The sequence below is a fragment of the Buteo buteo genome, chromosome 30 (genome assembly GCF_964188355.1).
Source record: "Buteo buteo chromosome 30, bButBut1.hap1.1, whole genome shotgun sequence".
NCBI lineage: Eukaryota > Metazoa > Chordata > Aves > Accipitriformes > Accipitridae > Buteo > Buteo buteo.
This window is the reverse complement of record NC_134200.1, coordinates 200,831-219,392: the sequence shown is the minus strand read 5'-3', so window position 1 is coordinate 219,392 and position 18,562 is coordinate 200,831. Positions and strand designations below refer to the sequence as shown.

General features: G+C 66.5%; 1 protein-coding gene and 1 pseudogene across 2 annotated transcripts; one reads left to right on the top strand and one right to left on the bottom strand.

Annotated features, from left to right (window-relative positions):
* The first annotated feature begins 168 nt into the window (after positions 1 to 168).
* On the top strand, positions 169 to 4,748 carry ZWINT (ZW10 interacting kinetochore protein). Of its 2 annotated transcripts, XM_075018596.1 has the most exons (10): positions 169 to 278; positions 552 to 636; positions 1,123 to 1,228; positions 2,107 to 2,273; positions 2,569 to 2,619; positions 2,774 to 2,859; positions 3,272 to 3,437; positions 3,911 to 4,020; positions 4,112 to 4,271; positions 4,578 to 4,748. In XM_075018596.1, the coding sequence occupies exons 1-10, from the start codon at positions 238 to 240 to the stop codon at positions 4,638 to 4,640; spliced, it is 1,035 nt and encodes a 344-aa protein (XP_074874697.1). In that variant the 5' UTR covers positions 169 to 237; the 3' UTR covers positions 4,641 to 4,748. The 2 variants fall into 2 exon arrangements, 1 of the variants encoding a protein (XP_074874697.1); XR_012648732.1 differs by lacking the exons at positions 169 to 278; positions 4,578 to 4,748 and having other exon boundaries at positions 285 to 636; positions 2,774 to 2,856; positions 3,264 to 3,437; positions 4,112 to 4,142.
* Positions 4,749 to 4,874: 126 nt separating this feature from the next.
* Positions 4,875 to 18,562, bottom strand: part of LOC142025789 (metabotropic glutamate receptor 6-like) — a 17,534-nt pseudogene continuing 3,846 nt past the window's right edge.

Here is an 18,562-nt window from a genome sequence, read left to right as displayed (position 1 = left end):
AAAATGGCGGCCGAAGAGCCGCGGCACCATGGCAACGGGTGGGCGGGGCCTCCCCAAACCCGACCTCCTCTCTCTCGCGCGCACGGCGATTGGCCGTGCCCTCCGAAGGGGCGTTGCCGCGCGACGATTGGTTACCGGCGTGGGGGGGGGGTGTGAGGGAAGGGACAGCGGGCGGTGATTGGCCGTCGCCCCCGGGGTGGGCGGAGCGAAGCGGGAGAGCGGGAAGAACCGGCGGCGATGGCGGCGGCGGCGGCGCCGCGGCTGGATCGCGCGCGGGGGTGAGCGGGGCGCATGCGCGGGCGACACCACCACCCCCCCCCCCCCCCAGGGGCCACGCGACACCCCCACGGGGAGCCTTTCCCGCGCGCGGGAAATCCCCTCAGGGCGGCCGCCATCTTGGCTCCGTTCCCACGGGGGTCCCCGGGTCCCCGCGCGTGTCCCTGGGGGGGGGTCTCCGGGTCCCCACGCGTGTCCTTGGGGGCGGGGTCGCCCCTACGGGTTTCCCTGGGACGCTGGGGGGTTGTCCCCACGCGTGTCCCCTTTCTCCCCAGGACGCTGGTGGCCCTGGAGGCCGCCTTGGCCTTGGAGGAGGAGGACGGTGACATCCCGGCCCGGGTCCTGGTCGAACATCTCGTGGTGAGACCCACGGCTGCCCCACGGTGCCCATATCTGCCCCCTAACTGTCCTATGGTGCCCCACAGCTGCTCCACGGCTGTCCCTGCAGCACCCCGCAACTGCCCCATGGCACCTGTGTCTGCCCCACAGCACCCCTATTTATTTACCCCACAGTGCCCCGTAACTGCCTCGGCGCACCCCACTGTTGCCCCTGGCCTCCCTTTTTGCCCCCCAAAACTTGCCCCTAACCTCCCCATTTGTCCCCTAACCCCCCTCAAAACCTGCCCATAACCCCCCATTTGCCCCCAAACCTCTCTCCAACCCCCCCATTTACTCCTCAATCCCCCCAATTTGCCCCTGAGCCCTCCAACTTCTCCCAACCCCCCCCAAACCTCCCCTTGACCCCCCACTTTTGCCTCCTAACCCCCACATACCTGCCCCCGACCCCCCCCACCAAAAAACTTGCCCCGTTGGCCGCCCCAAATTCCTTTTGTCCCCCATCCCCAGGACACCCGTCGGAAGCAGAAGCTGCTCCTCACCCAGCTGCGGGTGCTACGCCTGCTCCTAGGGGTGATCGAGAACCCAGGGCCCCCCTCGGCCCCCCCCACCCTCCGTAAGTCATCCCCCCCCGAACCCCCTCCCAACTCCTGGGTTCCCCCTAAACCTCCCCCCAAATTCTTAGGATCCCCCCAAACTCCTGGGTCCTGCCGACCACCCCCAAACTCCTGCCCCCCCCCGACACCTCCACCTCCCCCAGCACCCACATTCACCCCCCAGCCCCCATATCTCCCCATATAGCCCTCCATTTGCCCCCCCCAGCACCCACAGCCCCCCCAGCACTCATAGGACCCTCCCAGCACCCATATCTCCATGTATAGCCCCCCATTTGCCCCTCCCAGCACCCATAGGAACCCCCCCAGCACCCATAGACACCCCCAGCACCCATATTTAACCCCCCCAGCCCTCATATCTCCCCTATAGCCCCCCCAGAACCCACACTTGCCCCCTGCAGAACCCATAGCCCCCCCCATCAGCACCCATAAGACCCCCCAAGCCCTATATCTCCTCCTATAGGCCCCCCAGCACCCACATTTACCCCCCCAGCCCCCATATCTCCCTGTATAGCCCCCCATCAGCCCCCCCCAGCACTCATAGGACCCTCCCAGCACCCATATCTCCCTGTATAGCCCCCCATTTGCCCCCCCCAGCACCCATAGGACCCCCCCAGCACCCATAGACACCCCCAGCACGCACATTTAACCCCCCAGCCCTCATATCTCCCCCTATAGCTCCCCCCAGAACCCACAGCCCCCCCCCAGCCCCCATAAGACCCCCCAGCCCCCATATCTCCTCCTATAGCCCTCCCATTTGCCCCCCCAGCACCCATAAGACCCCCCCCTCCCCAAAACTCCTGGGTGGGTGTGTCCCTGCCCCACCCCACTTGGGTCCTGCCCCCCCATGGGCATGTCCCTGAAGCCCCGCCCCCTGCAGGCGAGGCAGGGGCGCAGGCGCGAAGGCGCTGGCAGGAGCTGAAGGAGGGGTACGGGGGGGCGGTGGCGGCCCTGGGGGGGGCCCTGCCCCCCACCCTCTCTCAACTGGGGAGGGGTCGCACCCTGGTCCCGCGACTGCGGGGGGTCCTGGACACCCGCCTGCGCCAGGTACGGGGTTGGGGGGGGTCCTATGGGGGCTGGGGGGGGCAAGTGTGGGGGGCTGGGGGGGGGTCTATAGGTGCTGGGGGGGGCCAATGGGGGGCTATAGGGGGAGATGTGGGAGCTCGGGGGGGTATATGTGGGTGCTGGGGGGCAAGTGGAGGGGCTGGGGGGTAATTATGGGTGCTGAGGTGGGGTGTATGGGTGCTGGAGGGGTAAATGGGGGGGCTATGGGGGGAGATATGGGTGCTGGGGGGGGTGCTGGGGGTCTCACACGGGTGCTGCCCCCCCCCCGCCCCCGCAGAAGGAGGAGCTTGAGGCAAAGGTGCGTGAGGCCGCGGGGCGGCGGGAGCAGGTGAGACCCCTCCCTCACCCACCAACCCCCCCCCCCACCTCACCCATCTGGGTGTCCCCTCCCGTGGGGTGGGGGTGTGAGTACCCTCTCCTCCAAAATATGGGTGCTCCCCCCCCAAAATGTGCGTGCCCCCCCCCCCCCCCTTTGGGTGCAGCTGCGGCAGCGGGTGGAGGAGCGGCGGCGGGAGCAGCTGGGCCGGCAGGGGGCGCTGCGGCGCCGGGAGGGGGCGGTCCAGAGGTGAGGGGGCGGGGACAGCGCGGGGAGGGGCGGGGACAGCGCGGGGAGGGGCGGGGACAGCGCGGGGAGGGGCGGGACACAGCGGGGGGCGGGGACTCGCGGGGGGGGCGGGGGAGTGGGGAGGGGGTTCAGGGGGCACCCTGGGGAGGGGGGGGCTTGGGGAGCAGCCAGGAGGGAGTAGAGGGGGTTTGGGGGGGGGGGGAAGAGTTTGGGGGGACCCGGGGGGGACCCAAAAGTTTGGGGGACACAGGAGGGGGGGAGGGGGTTGTCTAGGGGGCACCCAGGAGGGGGAACGGGGGTTTGGGGGAGGGGGGGGGGGCTTTAGGGAGCACCCAGGATTTTGGGGGGCACCCAGGAGGGGTGGGGGGCCCCAGGCAAGGGACCCACGCGTGTGTGGGGGGGGGCAGGGCGGGTGCCGGGTGTCGCCTCTACCAGATGCTGTCGGGGGTCCGGGTGCTGCTCCCACCCCCCACCCCGGGGTGCCGGGAGGTGGAGCTGGAGTTGGGGCCCCCCCCGGGGCTCCCCGAAAACTTCCCGACCCTTCGCTTGCGCCGCAGCGCTGGGGGGGCCTCCGCTTCCTGGTGATTGGGGGGGACGGGGGGGGGACGGGGCGGCACTTGGGGGGCTGTGGAGGGGATTGGGGGGCAGAGAGGGGATTTGGGGGGGCACTTGGGGGTCCTGGAGGGGATTTGGGGATGGGGGGAGCACTTGGGGGGGTGTGGAGGGGATTTGGGGGGCACTTGGGGGGCTGAGAGGGGATTTGGGGGATAGGGGGGGCACTTGGGGGGCTGAGAGGGGATTGGGGGGGGCACTTGGGGGTCCTGGAGGGGATTTGGGGGATAGGGGGAGCACTTGGGGGGGGGTGGAGGGGATTTGGGGGCACTTGGGGGGCTGAGAGGGGATTTGGGGGACTGGGGGGGCCACACTTGGGGGTCTTAGAGCAGGTTTGGGGACCCGGGGCTGTTACTCAGGGGTCCAGGATGGGGGTGTGCCCATGGGGTGCCACGCCCCCTCCCCACCTTCTCAACCAATCCCCGCCCTCCTCCCTCCCCAGACCCCGCCCCCTCCCCTGCCCCCCCCGCTGGGCCCGGGGCTGCTGGAGCTGCAGGGGCGCTGCTGGGACGGGCGCCCGCTGTGGGCCGAGGTGGAACAGCTCCAGCGCAGGTGAGGGGGGGGGGAAGGAATTGGGGGGGGGGCAGGAGGGGGAAAACGACCCCCCCCCTTAATTCCGTGTCCCCCCCCCTTAAAAATACAGGTTTGCCCTGGACTGGGAGCCGGAACTGGGACGCCTGCGGGTGCTGGGGGGTCCTCGGGGCTCGAGATTGTCTGGACTTTGGAATTGGAAGCGGGTTATCCTCGGGGCCGGGGGGGGGGTTCGCCTCCTGCCCCCCCCCGCGGGGGTCCCCGCTATTTCGGTGAGTGAGGTGGGGGGGGGGTGGGGTCCTGGGGGGGGGGGGGGCAGGTGGGGGTCCCTGGGGGGGGGTTTGGGGTCGTGGGGGGGGTTGGGGATCGTGGGGGGGGGGTGCTTGGGGGTCCTGGGGGGAATTTTGGGGTCGTGGGGGGGCACTTGGGGGTTCCTGGGGGAGTTTTGGGGTCCTGGGGGGCGGTTTGGGGTCCTGGGGGGGGGCACTTGGGGGTCTCTGGGGGAGTTTTGGGGGACACTTGGGGGTCAATCTTCCCCCCAATGCTCCCCCCTTTTCTCTCTGCCCCCCCCCCCCCAGCCGCCCTCGGCCTCCCCGACGCTGACAGAGTGGGTGGAGCTGCTGGTGGGGACCCCCAAGTGACCCCCCCCAAAAAAAACCCCACCCCCTCGGTATCTGAGCCTCACTGAGAAAGGGGGGGGCCCCCACCCCCCCCAATAAAGTTGCTGCACCCCCACTTTGCTCCCCTCCCCTCGTGTCAGCTGGAAACACCCCCCCAAAAGAAAGGGGGGCCCAGACATCTGGTTGCATCCGCGACTGTATTACAACAGGGGCGGGGCAGGGGGCTGTTGGCCCCGCCCTGCCCCACCCTGAGGGCATGGCGGCGCTATGGGGCGGGGTCGGGGCGTGTCCGGGCCTGGTTGCGCTCGGGGTGCAGGAGGATGACGTAGACTTTGGGGGCGTAGAGCAGCCCCAGGGGGACGGAGGCCGAGAGGCTCATGGAGAGCGTCAGCGTCGCCGTCTGCACGTGCACCTGGGGGGGGGGGGGATCGTAACCCCCCCAAAATGGGGGGGGACACCCCCAAACCTCCTCTTCCTCCCCCCCACCCCACTGAACCCCCCTCCAACCCCCTTGAACCCCCCCAAATCCCCCAACCCCTTTGGGTCCCCCCCCAAAAAAACCCTCCAACCCACTTAACGCCCCCAAACCCCCCTTAAATCCCCCCCAAACCCCTTGACCCCCCCAAAATCACCCCCCAAACCCATTGACTCCCCCCAGATCTCCCCCTCCGGGTCCCCCCAGAACCCCCTTAAACCCCCCAAACCTGCTCTTCCACCCCATAGAACCCCCCACAACCCCCTGAAATGCCCCCAAAACTCCCTTGACCACCCTGAAACCCCTTGACCCCCCCAAAATCCCCCCCAAACTCCCTTGGGTCCCCCAACCCTCCTCTTCCCCCCCCCCAAAACCCCTTAAAACCCCCCAAACCCCCTTAAATTCCCCCAACCCCCCCAAAACCCCCTTAAATGTCCTCCAACCCCCTTAAATCCCCCAAACCACCTAAACCCCCTCAAACTCCCTTAAAGCCCCCTCCAACCCCCTTAAGACCCCCCAAAACCCCCCTCCAACCTCCTCAAATCCCCCCCAAACCCTCTTAAATGCCCCCAAACCCCCTTAAACCCCCCAAAACCCCCTTAAATGTCCTCCAACCCCCTTAAATCCTCCCAAAACCCCCTCCAACCACTTTAAGTCCCCCCCAAAACCCCCCCAAACCCTCTTAAACCCCCCTCCGACGCCATGAAGTCCCCCCAAAACACCCTTGAACCCCTAAAACCACCCCAAACCCCCCTCCAACCTCCTCAAATCCCCCCCAAACCCCTAAAACCCCCTTAACCCCCTCAAACCCCCTTAAACCCCCCTCCAACCCCCTTAAGACCCCCCAAAACCCCCTCCAACCTCCTCAAATCCCCCCCAAACCCTCTTAAATGCCCCAAAACCCCCTTAAACCCCCAAAACCCCCTTAAATCCCCCCAAAACCCCCTCCAACCACCTTAAGTCCCCCCAAACCCCCTTAAACCCCCCTCCAACCTCCTCAAATCCCCCCCAAACCCCCTAAAACCCCCAAAACCCCCTTAACCCCCCCAAACCCCCTTAAACCCCCCTCCAACCCCCTTAAGACCCCCCAAAACCCCCCTCCAACCTCCTCAAATCCCCTCCAAACCCTCTTAAATGCCCCAAAACCCCTTAAACCCCCCAAAACCCCCTTAAATGTCCTCCAACCCCCTTAAAGCCTCCCAAAACCCCCTCCAACCCCCTTAAGACCCCCCAAAACCCCCTAAAACCACCCAAAACCCCCCCTCCAACCTCCTCAAATCCCCCCCAAACCCTCTTAAATGCCCCAAAACCCCCTTAAATGTCCTCCAACCCCTTAAATCCTCCCCAAACCCCCTTAAGACCCCCTAAAACCACCCAAAACCCCCCTCCGACCTCCTCGAATCCCCCCCAAACCCTCTTAAAATGCCCCCAACCGCCCCCGCCTCCTCCTCTTCCTCACCCTCTCGGCCGACTGGGCGGCGCCGAAGAAGATGGGGCCGAAGGCCACCCAGACGACGCAGGTGGTGTACATGGCGAAGCCGATGGGCTTGGCTTCGTTAAAGGCCTCGGGGACGCCGCGCGCCTTGACGGCGTAGACGGTGCAGGTCACCATGAGGAGCAGCGCGTACGCCAAACCCGCCAGGGTGCCGCCCTCCGCCATGTCGCAGCGCAGGACGCCGCGCGCGTCCTCGGGATCCGCCGTCCGGCCCATCTCGTAATCGATGAGGGCGTGCGGGGGCCGGAGGAGGAGCCAAAGGGCCGACGCCAAGAGTTGGAGACCGCTCAAGGCGAAGGTGATGAAGAGTTGGGAGGCGGGGCTGATGAAACGGGGCGGGGTCACCGAGCGTTTGCCTAATTGGAGGGAGGGCGAGGGGTTTTGGGGGGGGTTGGGTGCCCCCCACCCCCTCCGATCCTTCCCGAAGTCTTGGGTGCCCACCCATGGAGTCACGGAGCTTCGAGACGCGGTAGCCGTGGTCGGGATCCGTGAGGAATGAGGTGGAACTCCGTCCTACGTCCTCCTGACCCCAACCAAAACTCCTGACCCCCAACCAAAACTCCTGACCCCAACCAAAACTCCTGACCCCCAACCAAAACTCCTGACCCCCAAGTCAAACTCCTGACCCCCAACCTGGACGCGTGGGTCCTCCAGAACTCTCGGTCCGCCCCATAACTCAACTTTCTTGAAGACGTGGTGGACGCGGCTAGGCTCGGTGAGGAACACGGCATAGGTGGAACTCCGTCCTACGTCCTCCTGACCCCAACCAAAACTCCTGACCCCCAACCAAGTCAAACTCCTGACCCCCAACCTGGACGCGTGAGTCCTCCAGAACTCTCGGTCCACCCCATAACTCAACTTTCTTGAAGACGTGGTGGACGCGGTTAGGCTCGGTGAGGAACACGGCATAGGTGGAACTCCGTCCTACGTCCTCCTGACCCCCAAGCCAATCTTCTGACCCCCGTCCTGGACTCCCGACCCCCAACCGGGCCTCCCGACCCCCCCCACGCTGGACGCGGCGACTCACCCTGCTCGAAGATCCTGTAGATCCTGTTGGTTTTGGTGAGGAGCGCGGCGTAGGTGAGGCTCATCCCCAAACCCAAGAAGAGCCGCCGGAGGGCGCAGACGCCCACGCCGGGTTCGGCCACCATGATGAAGGTGATGGCGTAAACCAGAGCGATGCCGGCCAATAGGACGTAGCTCAGCTCCCGCCCCGAGGCCTTAACGATGGGCGTCTCGTGATGTTTGACGAAGGTGACCAGGACGAACGTCGTGGCCATCAACCCCAAGGTGGCCAACGCCAACGGGACGGCGGCCCACGGGTCGCCCCAACGGAGGCGGAGGACGGGGGTGGGGCGGCAGGCGGTGCGGTTGGGGGTGGGGCGGAGGTGGGCGGGGCAGGGCAGGCAGGTGAGGAGGTCGGCGCGGTACTGGTAACCGCCGCAGAGCTCGCAGTGCCAGCAGCAGGGGACGCCTTTCACCGGTTTCTTCCTTTCTCCTGGCCCGCAGGGGAGGCTGCACACCGACGGGGGAGGGGCCGTGGTGTTGGACCCCCAGTCCATCTCCTCGGCCTATGGGGAGAGGGGAGAGGTGAGGAGAAGACCCGCCCGCCCGTGCCCCTCCCCACCGCGGACATCCCGCCCGTCGAGAAGACCCAGGTGTGCCGGAGAACCACCACCAAGGAGACCCAGTTGGCCGTGGTGGGACCCAGTTGGCCGTGGTGGGCACCCCAGCTGACTATCGAGGTTCCACCAGTTGACCATGGGGGTACCCAGTTGACCATGGGGGCACCCAGTTGACCACTGAGGTTCTACCAGTTGACTATTGAGGTTCCACCAGTTGACCATGGTGGGCACCCAGCTGACTATCGAGGTTCCACCAGTTGACCATGGGGGCACCCAGTTGACCATGGGGGCACCCAGTTGACCACTGAGGTTCTACCAGTTGACTATTGAGGTTCTACCAGTTGACCATGGTGGGCACCCAGTTGACTATCGAGGTTCCACCAATTGACCATGGGGGCACCTAGTTGACTATTGAGGTTCTACCAGTTGACCATGGGGGCACCCAGTTGACCATGGTGGGCACCCAGTTGACCATTGAGGTTCTACCAGTTGACTATTGAGGTTCCACCAATTGACCATGGGGGCACCCAGCTGACCATTGAGGTTCCACCAGTTGACCATGGGGGCACCCAGTTGACTACTGAGGTTCTACCAGTTGACCATGGGGGCACCCAGTTGACCATGGGGGTACCCAGTTGACCATTGAGGTTCTACCAGTTGACCATGGTGGGCACCCAGTTGACTATCAAGGTTCCACCAGTTGACCATGGGGGGCACCCAGTTGACCATTGAGGTTCTACCAGTTGACTATTGAGGTTCCACCAGTTGACCATGGGGGCACCCAGTTGACTATCAAGATTCCACCAGTTGACCATGGGGGCACCCAGCTGACCATGAGGGGGGAGGGGTCACCCGTGGGGACCCAGGTAGGGGGGAGGGTGGGCCCAGCACCCACCCGCAGGCGCAACCCCTGCACCCACTGCCCCACGGCTCGGTAGGTGCCGCTGCCGTTGCCGCCCTGAACTGGAAGATGTCGTAGCGCCCTGGGGCGTCCCCGTTCTCGTTGAAGGTCACCGGCGTCCCCGCGCTGCCTGCGCACCAGTAAGAACCAGTAAGAAAATACCACTAAAAACCGCTATAAACCAGTAAAAACCAGTAACACCCGCTACCACTATGCAGTAAGGCTCCACATCGCTCCCCCCCAGCACCGGCATTCCCCCCGCTATAGTGCAAGCCGGTGCTCCCAGTATATCCCAGTAAGGCCTCCAGTGCCTCCCAGTTCCTCCCAGTAAGCCACCAGTCCCTCCCAGCACCCCCCCAGTCACCCTCAGCCACCTCCCAGCACCCCCCAGCTCCCTCCTAGCGTCCCCCAGCCCCCTCCCAACACCTCCCAGTGCCTCCCAGTACCGTTAAAGGCGACGCGGCGGATGTGGGCGAGGAGGCGGCGGCCATCGGGGGGGTCCATGCGGGCGCAGAGCCCCCCCCCCGGACAGGCCTCCCCCAGGAGGCTGTGGAGGCCGTGGGCCATGGCCAGCACCGCGTCGATGACAAACTGCACCTTCCCCTCCTGCTCGTAAGGCGAGTCCCGACCAATCCGCTCCCGGCCTGCCCCACACTTGGGGGTCAGGGACCCACGGCTGCCCCAGAAGTTGGGGGGCACCCAGGGGTACCCATCGTACGGGGGGGGGGAAGGCACCCAGGGTTGCCCCATGGGGTGGGGAGTAGGTATGAGAGTGCCCCGTGATGTGGGGAGGGGTTGGGTGGGAAGGCTCTGCCCCACACTTATGGGTCTGGGACCCATGGCTGCCCCACAGGTGGGGTGTGGGCATGTAGGGTGCCTCGTACATAGGGGTCAGGTTCCCATGAGCGACCCACACATGGAGCTCAGCACAGACCGCCCCCCATTGCAGCCATGGGGCGGAGCCAGACGCCGTGGGGCAGCCGGGGGTGCTGTGGGGCACACAGTGGGGTGCTATGGGGCAGAGCCCGGGGTGCAATGGGGCACACGGTGGGGCACGCCATGGGGCAGAAGGAGGTTACCTGTGCACTTGCGGATGGGTGTGCCGGGGCCACCATGGGGCTCGCCGTGGGGCTCGCTGTGGGGCAGGCGGCAGTTGAAGTCGTCCTCCCAGAACTCGTGGAACCAGAGGTTGCGGCGGTTGTTCTCCAGCGAGCGGGAGGTGAAGTACTCGTCGAAGCCTGCAGGGGGGCACCCCATGGCGCCATGGGGCACGCCGTGGGGCACGCCATAGCCCGATAAGCAAGATGGTGACGGGACCCTCCTCAAAAAGCCCCCCCCCCCCCATCCCGAGCCAAACAAATCCCGTCCCGTTCCCCACCAAGGGTGCTGTGGGGCTGCCCCATAGCGCCGTGGGGCTGCCCCATAGATCCCAGGACTCACCGGGGACGGAGGCGCGCTTGGGGAGGATGGTGATGGCGCCGCGGGCGGCCGCCTCCAGCCCCTGCACCGGCGCCATCTTGGCCCCCCAACTGTCGGAGCCCACCCAGGAGAAGTGACCCGAGAGGTTGGCCAGGGCCGCCGCCTCCAGCACCCGCCTGCGGGAGGGAGGGAGGGGGGTTACTGGGAGCACTGGGGGGGGACTGGGAGGGCACTGGGGGGTCTATTGCGAGGGAAGGGGGGGCAGACCGGCTGAGTTGCTGGTGCTTCCTGCTCTATACTGGTTTATACTGGGGGGGGCTACGGGGCTATACTGGTTTATATCAGTCTATACTGGGGGCTACCGGCCACTCATTTGACGTCACCCACACTGGTGGAGCCACTACGGGTTGTGCTGGGGGCACTGGGGGCGGTTCCTGGGCCAGTTCCTGGTTTATACTGGTCCGTACTGGTTTATACTGGTCTCACCGGATGTCATCCTCGTTGGCGAAGAGGACGACACCGCGGGCGGTTGACGTCTCCATCAGGCGCCCAATCACCTTGGCGAACTCCCCCGGGCGCGGCTCCCGTGGGATCTTGATGGACTGGGCGATGCACAGGCCCCCTGCACCAGTACAAACCAGTACGGACCAGTACCTCCACCACCACCCAGTAGACCCCAGTTAGGCACTGGTGGTGGCGAAGGGGGCAACACCTTCCCCACTCCTCCGCTGAGCCCTCCCTCCCAGTATATCCCAGTGCTTCCCAGTATCTCCCAGTATATCCCAGTGCTTCCCAGTATCTCCCAGTATATCCCAGTGCTTCCCAGTATCTCCCAGTATGGCCCAGTGCCCCTCCCAGTATCTCCCAGTACGGCCCAGTCCCTCCCTGGTCTCACATGAAGATGTGAACACCTTTCCCTTTCCCACCACAGTTTCTGTCACATATGAGGGCGGATCCCTCCCTCCCGGTCCCTCCCAGTATATCCCAGTCCCTCCCACCATATCTCAGTCCCTTCCAGTATATCCCAGTGCCTCCCAGTTCCTCTCCCAGTGCCTCCCAGCCTACCCCACTCCCTTCCTAGTCTCGAACCAAGGCATCTCCCCCTCTCCCGCTCAATTTTCTGTCACGTACGAGGGCAGATCCCTCCCTCCCAGTGCCTCCCAGTGCCTCCCAGTGCCTCACCGGCCTCGCGGGAGCTCTGGACGAAGGCCTCGACGCCGCTCTCGCCGTAGTTGCCCTCGGAGGCGAGGGTGGAGACGTAGCTCCAGCCCAGGGCCCGCACCACGTCCACCATGGCCTGCGCCTGGTACGAGTCGGGGGGCACCACCCGCGAGAAGTACTCGTAACGCCCCGGGTCGCTCAGCTCCGGCGCCGTCGAGGCGTAGCTGATCTGCGGGATCTGGGGACGAGAGGGGACGCGTCGGGGACGTCGGGGATGTTCGGGACATCGGGGATGTCGGGGACGTTGGGGATGTCGGGGACACAAAGGAGCGAGGGGACGTTGGGATGTGGGGGCTCAGCTCCGGCGTAGCTGATCTGCGGGATCTGGGAACGAGAGGGGACACATTGGGGATGTTGGGGACATCGGGGATGTCGGGGACATTGGGGACATCAGGGATGTTTGGGACATCGGGGATATTGGGGACATTGGGGATGTTGGGGACATTGGGGACATCGGGGATGTCGGGGACACAGAGCAGCGAGGGGACGTTGGGATGTGGGGGCTCAGCTCCGGCGCCGTTGAGGCGTAGCTGATCGGGGGACGTCGGGGACATCGAGGACGTTGGGGACATGGGGGGGGCAGGAGGGGACCTGGCACTGGGGGGGTGACACATGGACACACCCAGGGGGGAACAAGCCGTCCGGGCCCCCCCCGTGTCCCTAATCCCCTCTAATCCCCCCGGGGCCATTTGCTGCCACCCCAGGGCATTGTGGGTAAGACCCCCCCCCTGCAGGGGGGGGGGAAGGTTCTGGAAGGGGACCCGGGTGTCCGGGGTGTCCCCATGTCCCCCCCCCCACTCACAGGGAGGGCCTGTGACAGGGACACCATGGGGACAGAGCTGTCCCCCCCATGTCCCCAACGTCCCACAGGACATTGGCCCCCGTGATGGGGATGAAGATGTCCCCCGTGTCCCCCCAAAGCCCCCCCCCACGTCCCCAACACCCTCCAAATGTCCCCAATGCCCCCCCCATGTCCCCAACGTCCCCAACTCACCGCGAAGAGCCGCAGAACGTTGGCCACCATGATGGAAACGGAGCTGGCGGAAGCGCCGATGACCCCCACCAATCTTTCGGGGGGGGGTCTTCGTGGGGGGCTACCGTCGGGACACGTTCCTTCCCCCCCCGCGGGGGGTAAAAGACTCCGAACGAAACTCAGAGCTTGTTCGAGGGCGTAGGTGTCCCGGGAGCAGGTGTCGAGGATCCGAGCACCCAACGTGAGGTTGGGGAGCACCCGGGGGTCCCCGTTGACGCGATCGAGGGCGTAGAGCATGGCTTCCAACCGGTGAATCCCTTTTTCTTTTTTTACCGGACCGCATGGAATTCCGGCGGGTCCGCGGGCGTGGACGGGGAAAAGTCCCCCTAAAGTGAGGTCACCTTCCAGGCGGATGGCGTGGGGTTGGGTGGGGGATGGAGGGGCCGAGCCGAGGGGCCAGAGGGTGCTCAGGGTGCTGAGGGTCAGCAGGAGCAGCATGGCGGGGCTGGGGAGGGGGGGGGAGAGAAGGGGGGGAGTTAGGGGGCAGCCTATGGTGTGGGGTGACACCCTATGGGGCAGGGTAGCACCCTATGGGGTGTGGGTGACACCCTATGGGGCAGGGTAGCACCCTATGGGGTGGGGGGCGACACCCTATGGGGCAGGGTAGCACCCTATGGGGTGGGGGGACACCCTATGGGGGGAGGATAGCACCCTAGGGGGTAGGGTGACACCCCACAGGGCAAGGGCTGGGGGGGCTGGCACCCACCTATGATGGGGGTTTGGGGGTCCTCGGCACCCTATAGGGTGTGAGGGGGGACTTGGGGGTCCCACAGCACCCCATAGGGTGCGGACTGGGGGGTTCCAGGTCCCTGGGGGTCGTGTCGTTTCCCCCCCGCCAAGTCCCGCTCACCTGCGTTGGTGCTCCCGGGTCCCCTGAGAGCCAGCAGCGAATGCGGGGGTGGGGGTGGGGGCTCCCCCCCTCCCCCACACCCCAGACATCTGGGTGTTCCCCCCCCCGCTGCCCCCGCTGAGCTTGACCGAACTCCCATGATCCTCTAGGCCACCCACCTCCAATTAAAGCTGCTGTTAATTACTTTGGGGGGGGGATTAAGGACACCACCCCCCCCCCCTGCAAAAAACCCCACCTGGGGGTCCTGCTGTGGGGCTGGGGCTGCTGTGGGGTGGGTGCTGTGGGGCTGAGCACCCTGGGGGGATTGGGGGGGCCCTAATCCCCCCCCAGCTGCCAGATTAGCGCTGGGGGGATAGCGGGAGGAGGGGGATAATCCCGCTGCTCGGCTGCAGCCAGGGGAGCCAGGCGTCCGGGCCCGTGACCCCCCCGCCATGGGACTGAGGGGACATTTGGGGGGGGGCTGAAGGGACATTTTGAGGGGGCTAAAAGGGACATATGGGGCTTAGGGGGACAATGGGGGGGGGCTGAGGGAGAAAATGGAGGACAGTGGGGGGACTGAGGGGACTTTTGGGGGGGCTAAAGGGGACATCTGGGGCTGAGGGGACATAGGGGGGCTATGGGGGGGCTGAGGGGACATTTTGTGAGGGGCCGAAGGGGACATATAGGGCTGAGGGGACATGGGGGGGCTCTGGGGGGGCTGAGGGGACATTTTGTGGGGGGCCGAAGGGGACATATGGGGCTGAGGGGATATGGGGGGGCTGCGGGGACATTTGGGGAGGGCTAAAGGGGACATCTGGGGCTGAAGGGACATGGGGGGGCTATGGGGGCGCTGAGGGGACATTGGGGGGGGGCCGAAGGGGACATATGGGGCTGAGGGGGACAATGGGGGGGGCTACGAGGGGGCTGAGGGGACCCGGGGGGGGGCGAGGGGCCCTTGGGGGAGACAAGCCTGAGGGAAACGAAGCCTGAAGAGCCGCCGCCGCCGGCCGCGACCGTGAAGCGACCGTTAACGACCGTTAAACGGCGCCGCCGCGCGCCCTTCCCGCCCAAACGCCGCCGCGCGCCCTTCCCGCCCAAAACCCCTAACCACGCCCCCGCCTCTCAAACCACGCCCCCGCCGCCTCCGCCGCCCCGCCCACCCACTCCTCCGCCGCGCTTTCCGGCTTTTTCGCGACAGCGCCCGTCCCCTCTCGACGGCGCTTTACGGCTTTCCTGTCATTTTACGACACAGGCCGGTGGTGCTCTCAGGGTGCGGAATCGGCGGGGGCCGGAGGGGGGAAATTTGGGGGTCCCGGGGGGGGGGGGAGGGGGTTTAGGGGGGGGTCTTAGTGGTCTGGGGGATCCCCTGGGGGGGGGGGGGAAGCCCCCAGTGGGGGTAATGGGGGGACTGGGGGGGTCCAGGGGGGCCCTATGGGTGGGTTGGGGGGGGGCCCTGGGGCGGTTTTGGGGTGTAGGGGCCCTATGGGTGGGTTGGGGGGGGGCCCTGGGGCGGTTTTGGGGTGTAGGAGCCCCTGGGGGGGTCCAGGGGGGCCCTATGGGTGGGTTGGGGGGGGGCCCTGGGGCGGTTTTGGGGTGTAGGAGCCCCTGGGGGGGTCCAGGGGGGCCCTATGGGTGGGTTGGGGGGGGGCCCTGGGGCGGTTTTGGGGTGTAGGAGCCCCTGGGGGGGTCCAGGGGGGCCCTATGGGTGGGTTGGGGGGGGGGCCTGGGGCGGTTTTGGGGTGTAGGAGCCCCTGGGGGGGTCCAGGGGGGCCCTATGGGTGGGTTGGGGGGGGGCCCTGGGGCGGTTTTGGGGTGTAGGAGCCCCTGGGGGGGTCCAGGGGGGCCCTATGGGTGGGTTGGGGGGGGGCCCTGGGGCGGTTTTGGGGTGTAGGAGCCCCTGGGGGGGTCCAGGGGGGCCCTATGGGTGGGTTGGGGGGGGGCCCTGGGGCGGTTTTGGGGTGTAGGAGCCCCTTGGGGGGGGCCCTGGGGGGCCCTATAGGGGGTTTCAGGGGGGACTGGGGGGTTTGGGGGAGACCCTGGGGGGGTCCAGGGGGGCCCTATAGGGGGTTTCAAGGGGGACTGGGGGGTTTGGGGGGGGCCCTGGAGGGGTGTTGGGGTGCAGGGGCACCCTATGGGGGCTGGGGGGGGGTCTCTGGGTGCCCCCCCCCCATTAACCCCCTCCTCCCCATGGCAGGGGCGATGGCCGCAGGTGAGCGAGTCCCCCCCGAGGAAGAGGAGGAGGAAAAAGAGGAGGAGGAAAAAGCAGAGGAGGAGGAAGAAGCGGGGGAGGAGGAAGAAGCGGGGGAGGAGGAAAGCACCCAGCCCCCCCCCTCTGAGGTCGGGTGCCCCCCGAAACGGGTGGTGCCGGGGGTGCTCTACCTCTCCTTCCTCCCCCCGGGCTTCGGCCCCCGCCACGCTCGGGCGCTGCTGGGGACCCACGGGGAGTTGGGGCGCATCTTCCTGCAACCCCGAGGTGAGCACCCGTGGGGGGGGGTCACGGGGGGGGGGCCCAGGGTGGGGGTCAGGGGGACCCCCCCAACACTCCTCTGAATTGGGGCGCATCTTCTGCCGATAGTGGGGTGAGCACATGTGGGTGGGCGTCAGGGTGCTGCTGGGAGGGGGGGGGGGGGCCAAAAGGGATTGGGGTGGGGGTCAGGGTGCCCCATAGAGCCCCTATAGGTCCAGCAATGGGGGGGTCAGAGCCCCCCCACCAGCCAACACCCATGGGTGGGGGGTCAGGGTGCCCCATAGAGCCCCTATAGGTCCAGGAATGGGGGGGGTCAGAGCCCCCCCACCAGCCAACACCCATGGGTGGGGGGTCAGGGTGCCCCATAGAGCCCCTATAGATCCAGGAATGGGGGGGTCAGAGCCCCCCCACCCGCCAACACCCATGGGTGGGGGGTCAGGGTGGCCCCTAGAGCCCCTATAGGGGTCAGAGCCCCCCCCCCCCGGTGGGGGTGGGGTGCCTAACCAGCACCCACGGGTGCTCCCCCCTCCCCAGGCGGAAGAGTGAGGAAGAGGAGGCAGCGCCCGGGGCCTTCGGCCGGTTCCTTCGTCGAGGGTTGGGTGGAATTTCGGGACAAACGAGCGGCCAAACGAGCGGCCGCCCTCCTGCACGGGACCCCCATGACCCCCCGCCCCCGCAGCCCCTTCCGCCATCACTGCTGGAGCCTCAAGGTGGGGGGGGCGAGGGGCATTTTTGGGGGGGGGGGGGTCCCAGATACCTGGGTCTGATTTTTTGGGTGGGGGGAGGCGTCTTGGGGTTCCTTTTTGGGGGGGTGTGTGTGTGATTGTAGCACTTTCTGGGGGGGTCCTGGATGCATGGGTGCCTTTTTTTGGGGGGAGGGGTGTCTTGGGGGGTCACTTTTGTGGGTGTGGGGGGGTCCTGGATATGTGGGTGCCCTTCTGGGGGAGGGGTTTGGGGTCCTTTTTAGGGGGGAGGGGCAGGTCTTGGGGTCCCCCTTTTTGGGGAGGGTTTTGGGGTCCTTTTTAGGGGGGAGGAGCAGGTCTTGGGGTCCCCCTTTTTGGGGGGGGTCTTTGGGGTCCTTTTTAGGGGGAGGGGCAGGTCTTGGGGTCCCCCTTTTTGGGGGGGGGTCTTTGGGGTCCTTTTTAGGGGGAGGGGCAGGTCTTGGGGTCCCCCTTTTTGGGGAGGGTTTTGGGGTCCTTTTTAGGGGGGAGGAGCAGGTCTTGGGGTCCCCCTTTTTGGGGGGGGCTCTTTGGGGTCCTTTTTAGGGGGGAGGGGCAGGTCTTGGGGTCCCCCTTTTTGGGGGGGGTCTTTGGGGTCCTTTTTAGGGGGGAGTGGCAGGTTTTGCGGTCCCCCTTTTTGGGGAGGGTCTTTGGGGTCCTTTTTAGGGGGGAGGGGCAGGTCTTGTGGTCCCCCTTTTTGGGGAGGGTTTTGGGGTCCTTTTTAGGGGGAGGGGCAGGTCTTGAGGTCCCCCTTTTTGGGGGGGGTCCCCTTTTTTTAAGGGGGGGGGCACTTTTGGGACCTTCCCAGACACCTGAATCCCCTCGTTAAAACCTCGACCCCATTGAGTGGTGCCGGGGGGGGGGCCGGCTCCCTACTCCCCCCAAACCACACCGGGGGGGTACAGGAGGGTTTTGGGGGGGGGGGTGTCTTAACACCCCCCCCTCCGCCCCCCCCAGTACCTCCCCGGTTTCCGCTGGCCCCACCTGAGCGAACGCCTCAGCTACGAACGGCAAGTGCGAGCTCAGCGCCTTCGGGCCGAAGTGGCTCAGGCGAAACGGGAGGGGGGCTTCTTCGCCGCCCGCCGAGACCCCCCCCCGGCACCCAGGGGGGATGCCGCCCCTCCCCCCGCCGGCCGAGACCCCCCGCCCAGCCCCCGCCCCGGCGCTTCGCCCAACGAGCCACCGAGGAAGAGATTTGGGGACGCAAAAGGCGGCCCCCCCGAACGCGCCCCCCCGGCGGTTGCTGGAGAAGGTTTTTGGGGGTGGGGGGGGTGAGGCCCCCACCCCCAACTTTCCATTTTTCTCCTTAAAACTTTTATTACATTAAAAAAAATAAGTTCCTCGCGGTCTCTTTAAATTCTGCCGACGGGAGGGGGGGCGGAGCTAGAGGAGTGGGGCGTGGCCATAGGGAAAGGGGGCGTGGCCAAGGGGGGGTGGGCGGGGTTATGGCTTCAGCGCAAATCTCCCTGAAGGTGGCAGGGGGCGGAGTAAAAAGGGTGGGTGTGGCCTCGAGGGGGCGGGGCGTGCTTCGCCCCGCCCCCTCCCGCATGACCCGTTTCGTCCGTGCCTCCCCCCCGCTTTTTTGCCCAAAATTATTTTCCCAAATTCCCGTTTTTTCAACCCCAAAAACCGAAGTAGTTAAAGAGGGGGGGCGGGGCCGCAGCAGGCTCCACCCCTCGGTGGGGGGAGGGGAGCGGAAGACATGGGCGGGGCTGCGCAGCGTGTGGGCGGGGCCTAACTTGGAAGGAAGGGGGAGGTT

Excerpts from the sequence above, each read along its gene's own strand:
- ZWINT (XM_075018596.1), top strand. The coding sequence starts at position 238 with ATGGCGGCGGCGGCGGCGCCGCGGCTGGATCGCGCGCGGGG. Across the intron at positions 637-1,122 it reads TCCTGGTCGAACATCTCGTG|GACACCCGTCGGAAGCAGAA; the intron begins GTGAGACCCACG and ends CCCCATCCCCAG. Across the intron at positions 2,274-2,568 it reads TGGACACCCGCCTGCGCCAG|AAGGAGGAGCTTGAGGCAAA; the intron begins GTACGGGGTTGG and ends CCGCCCCCGCAG.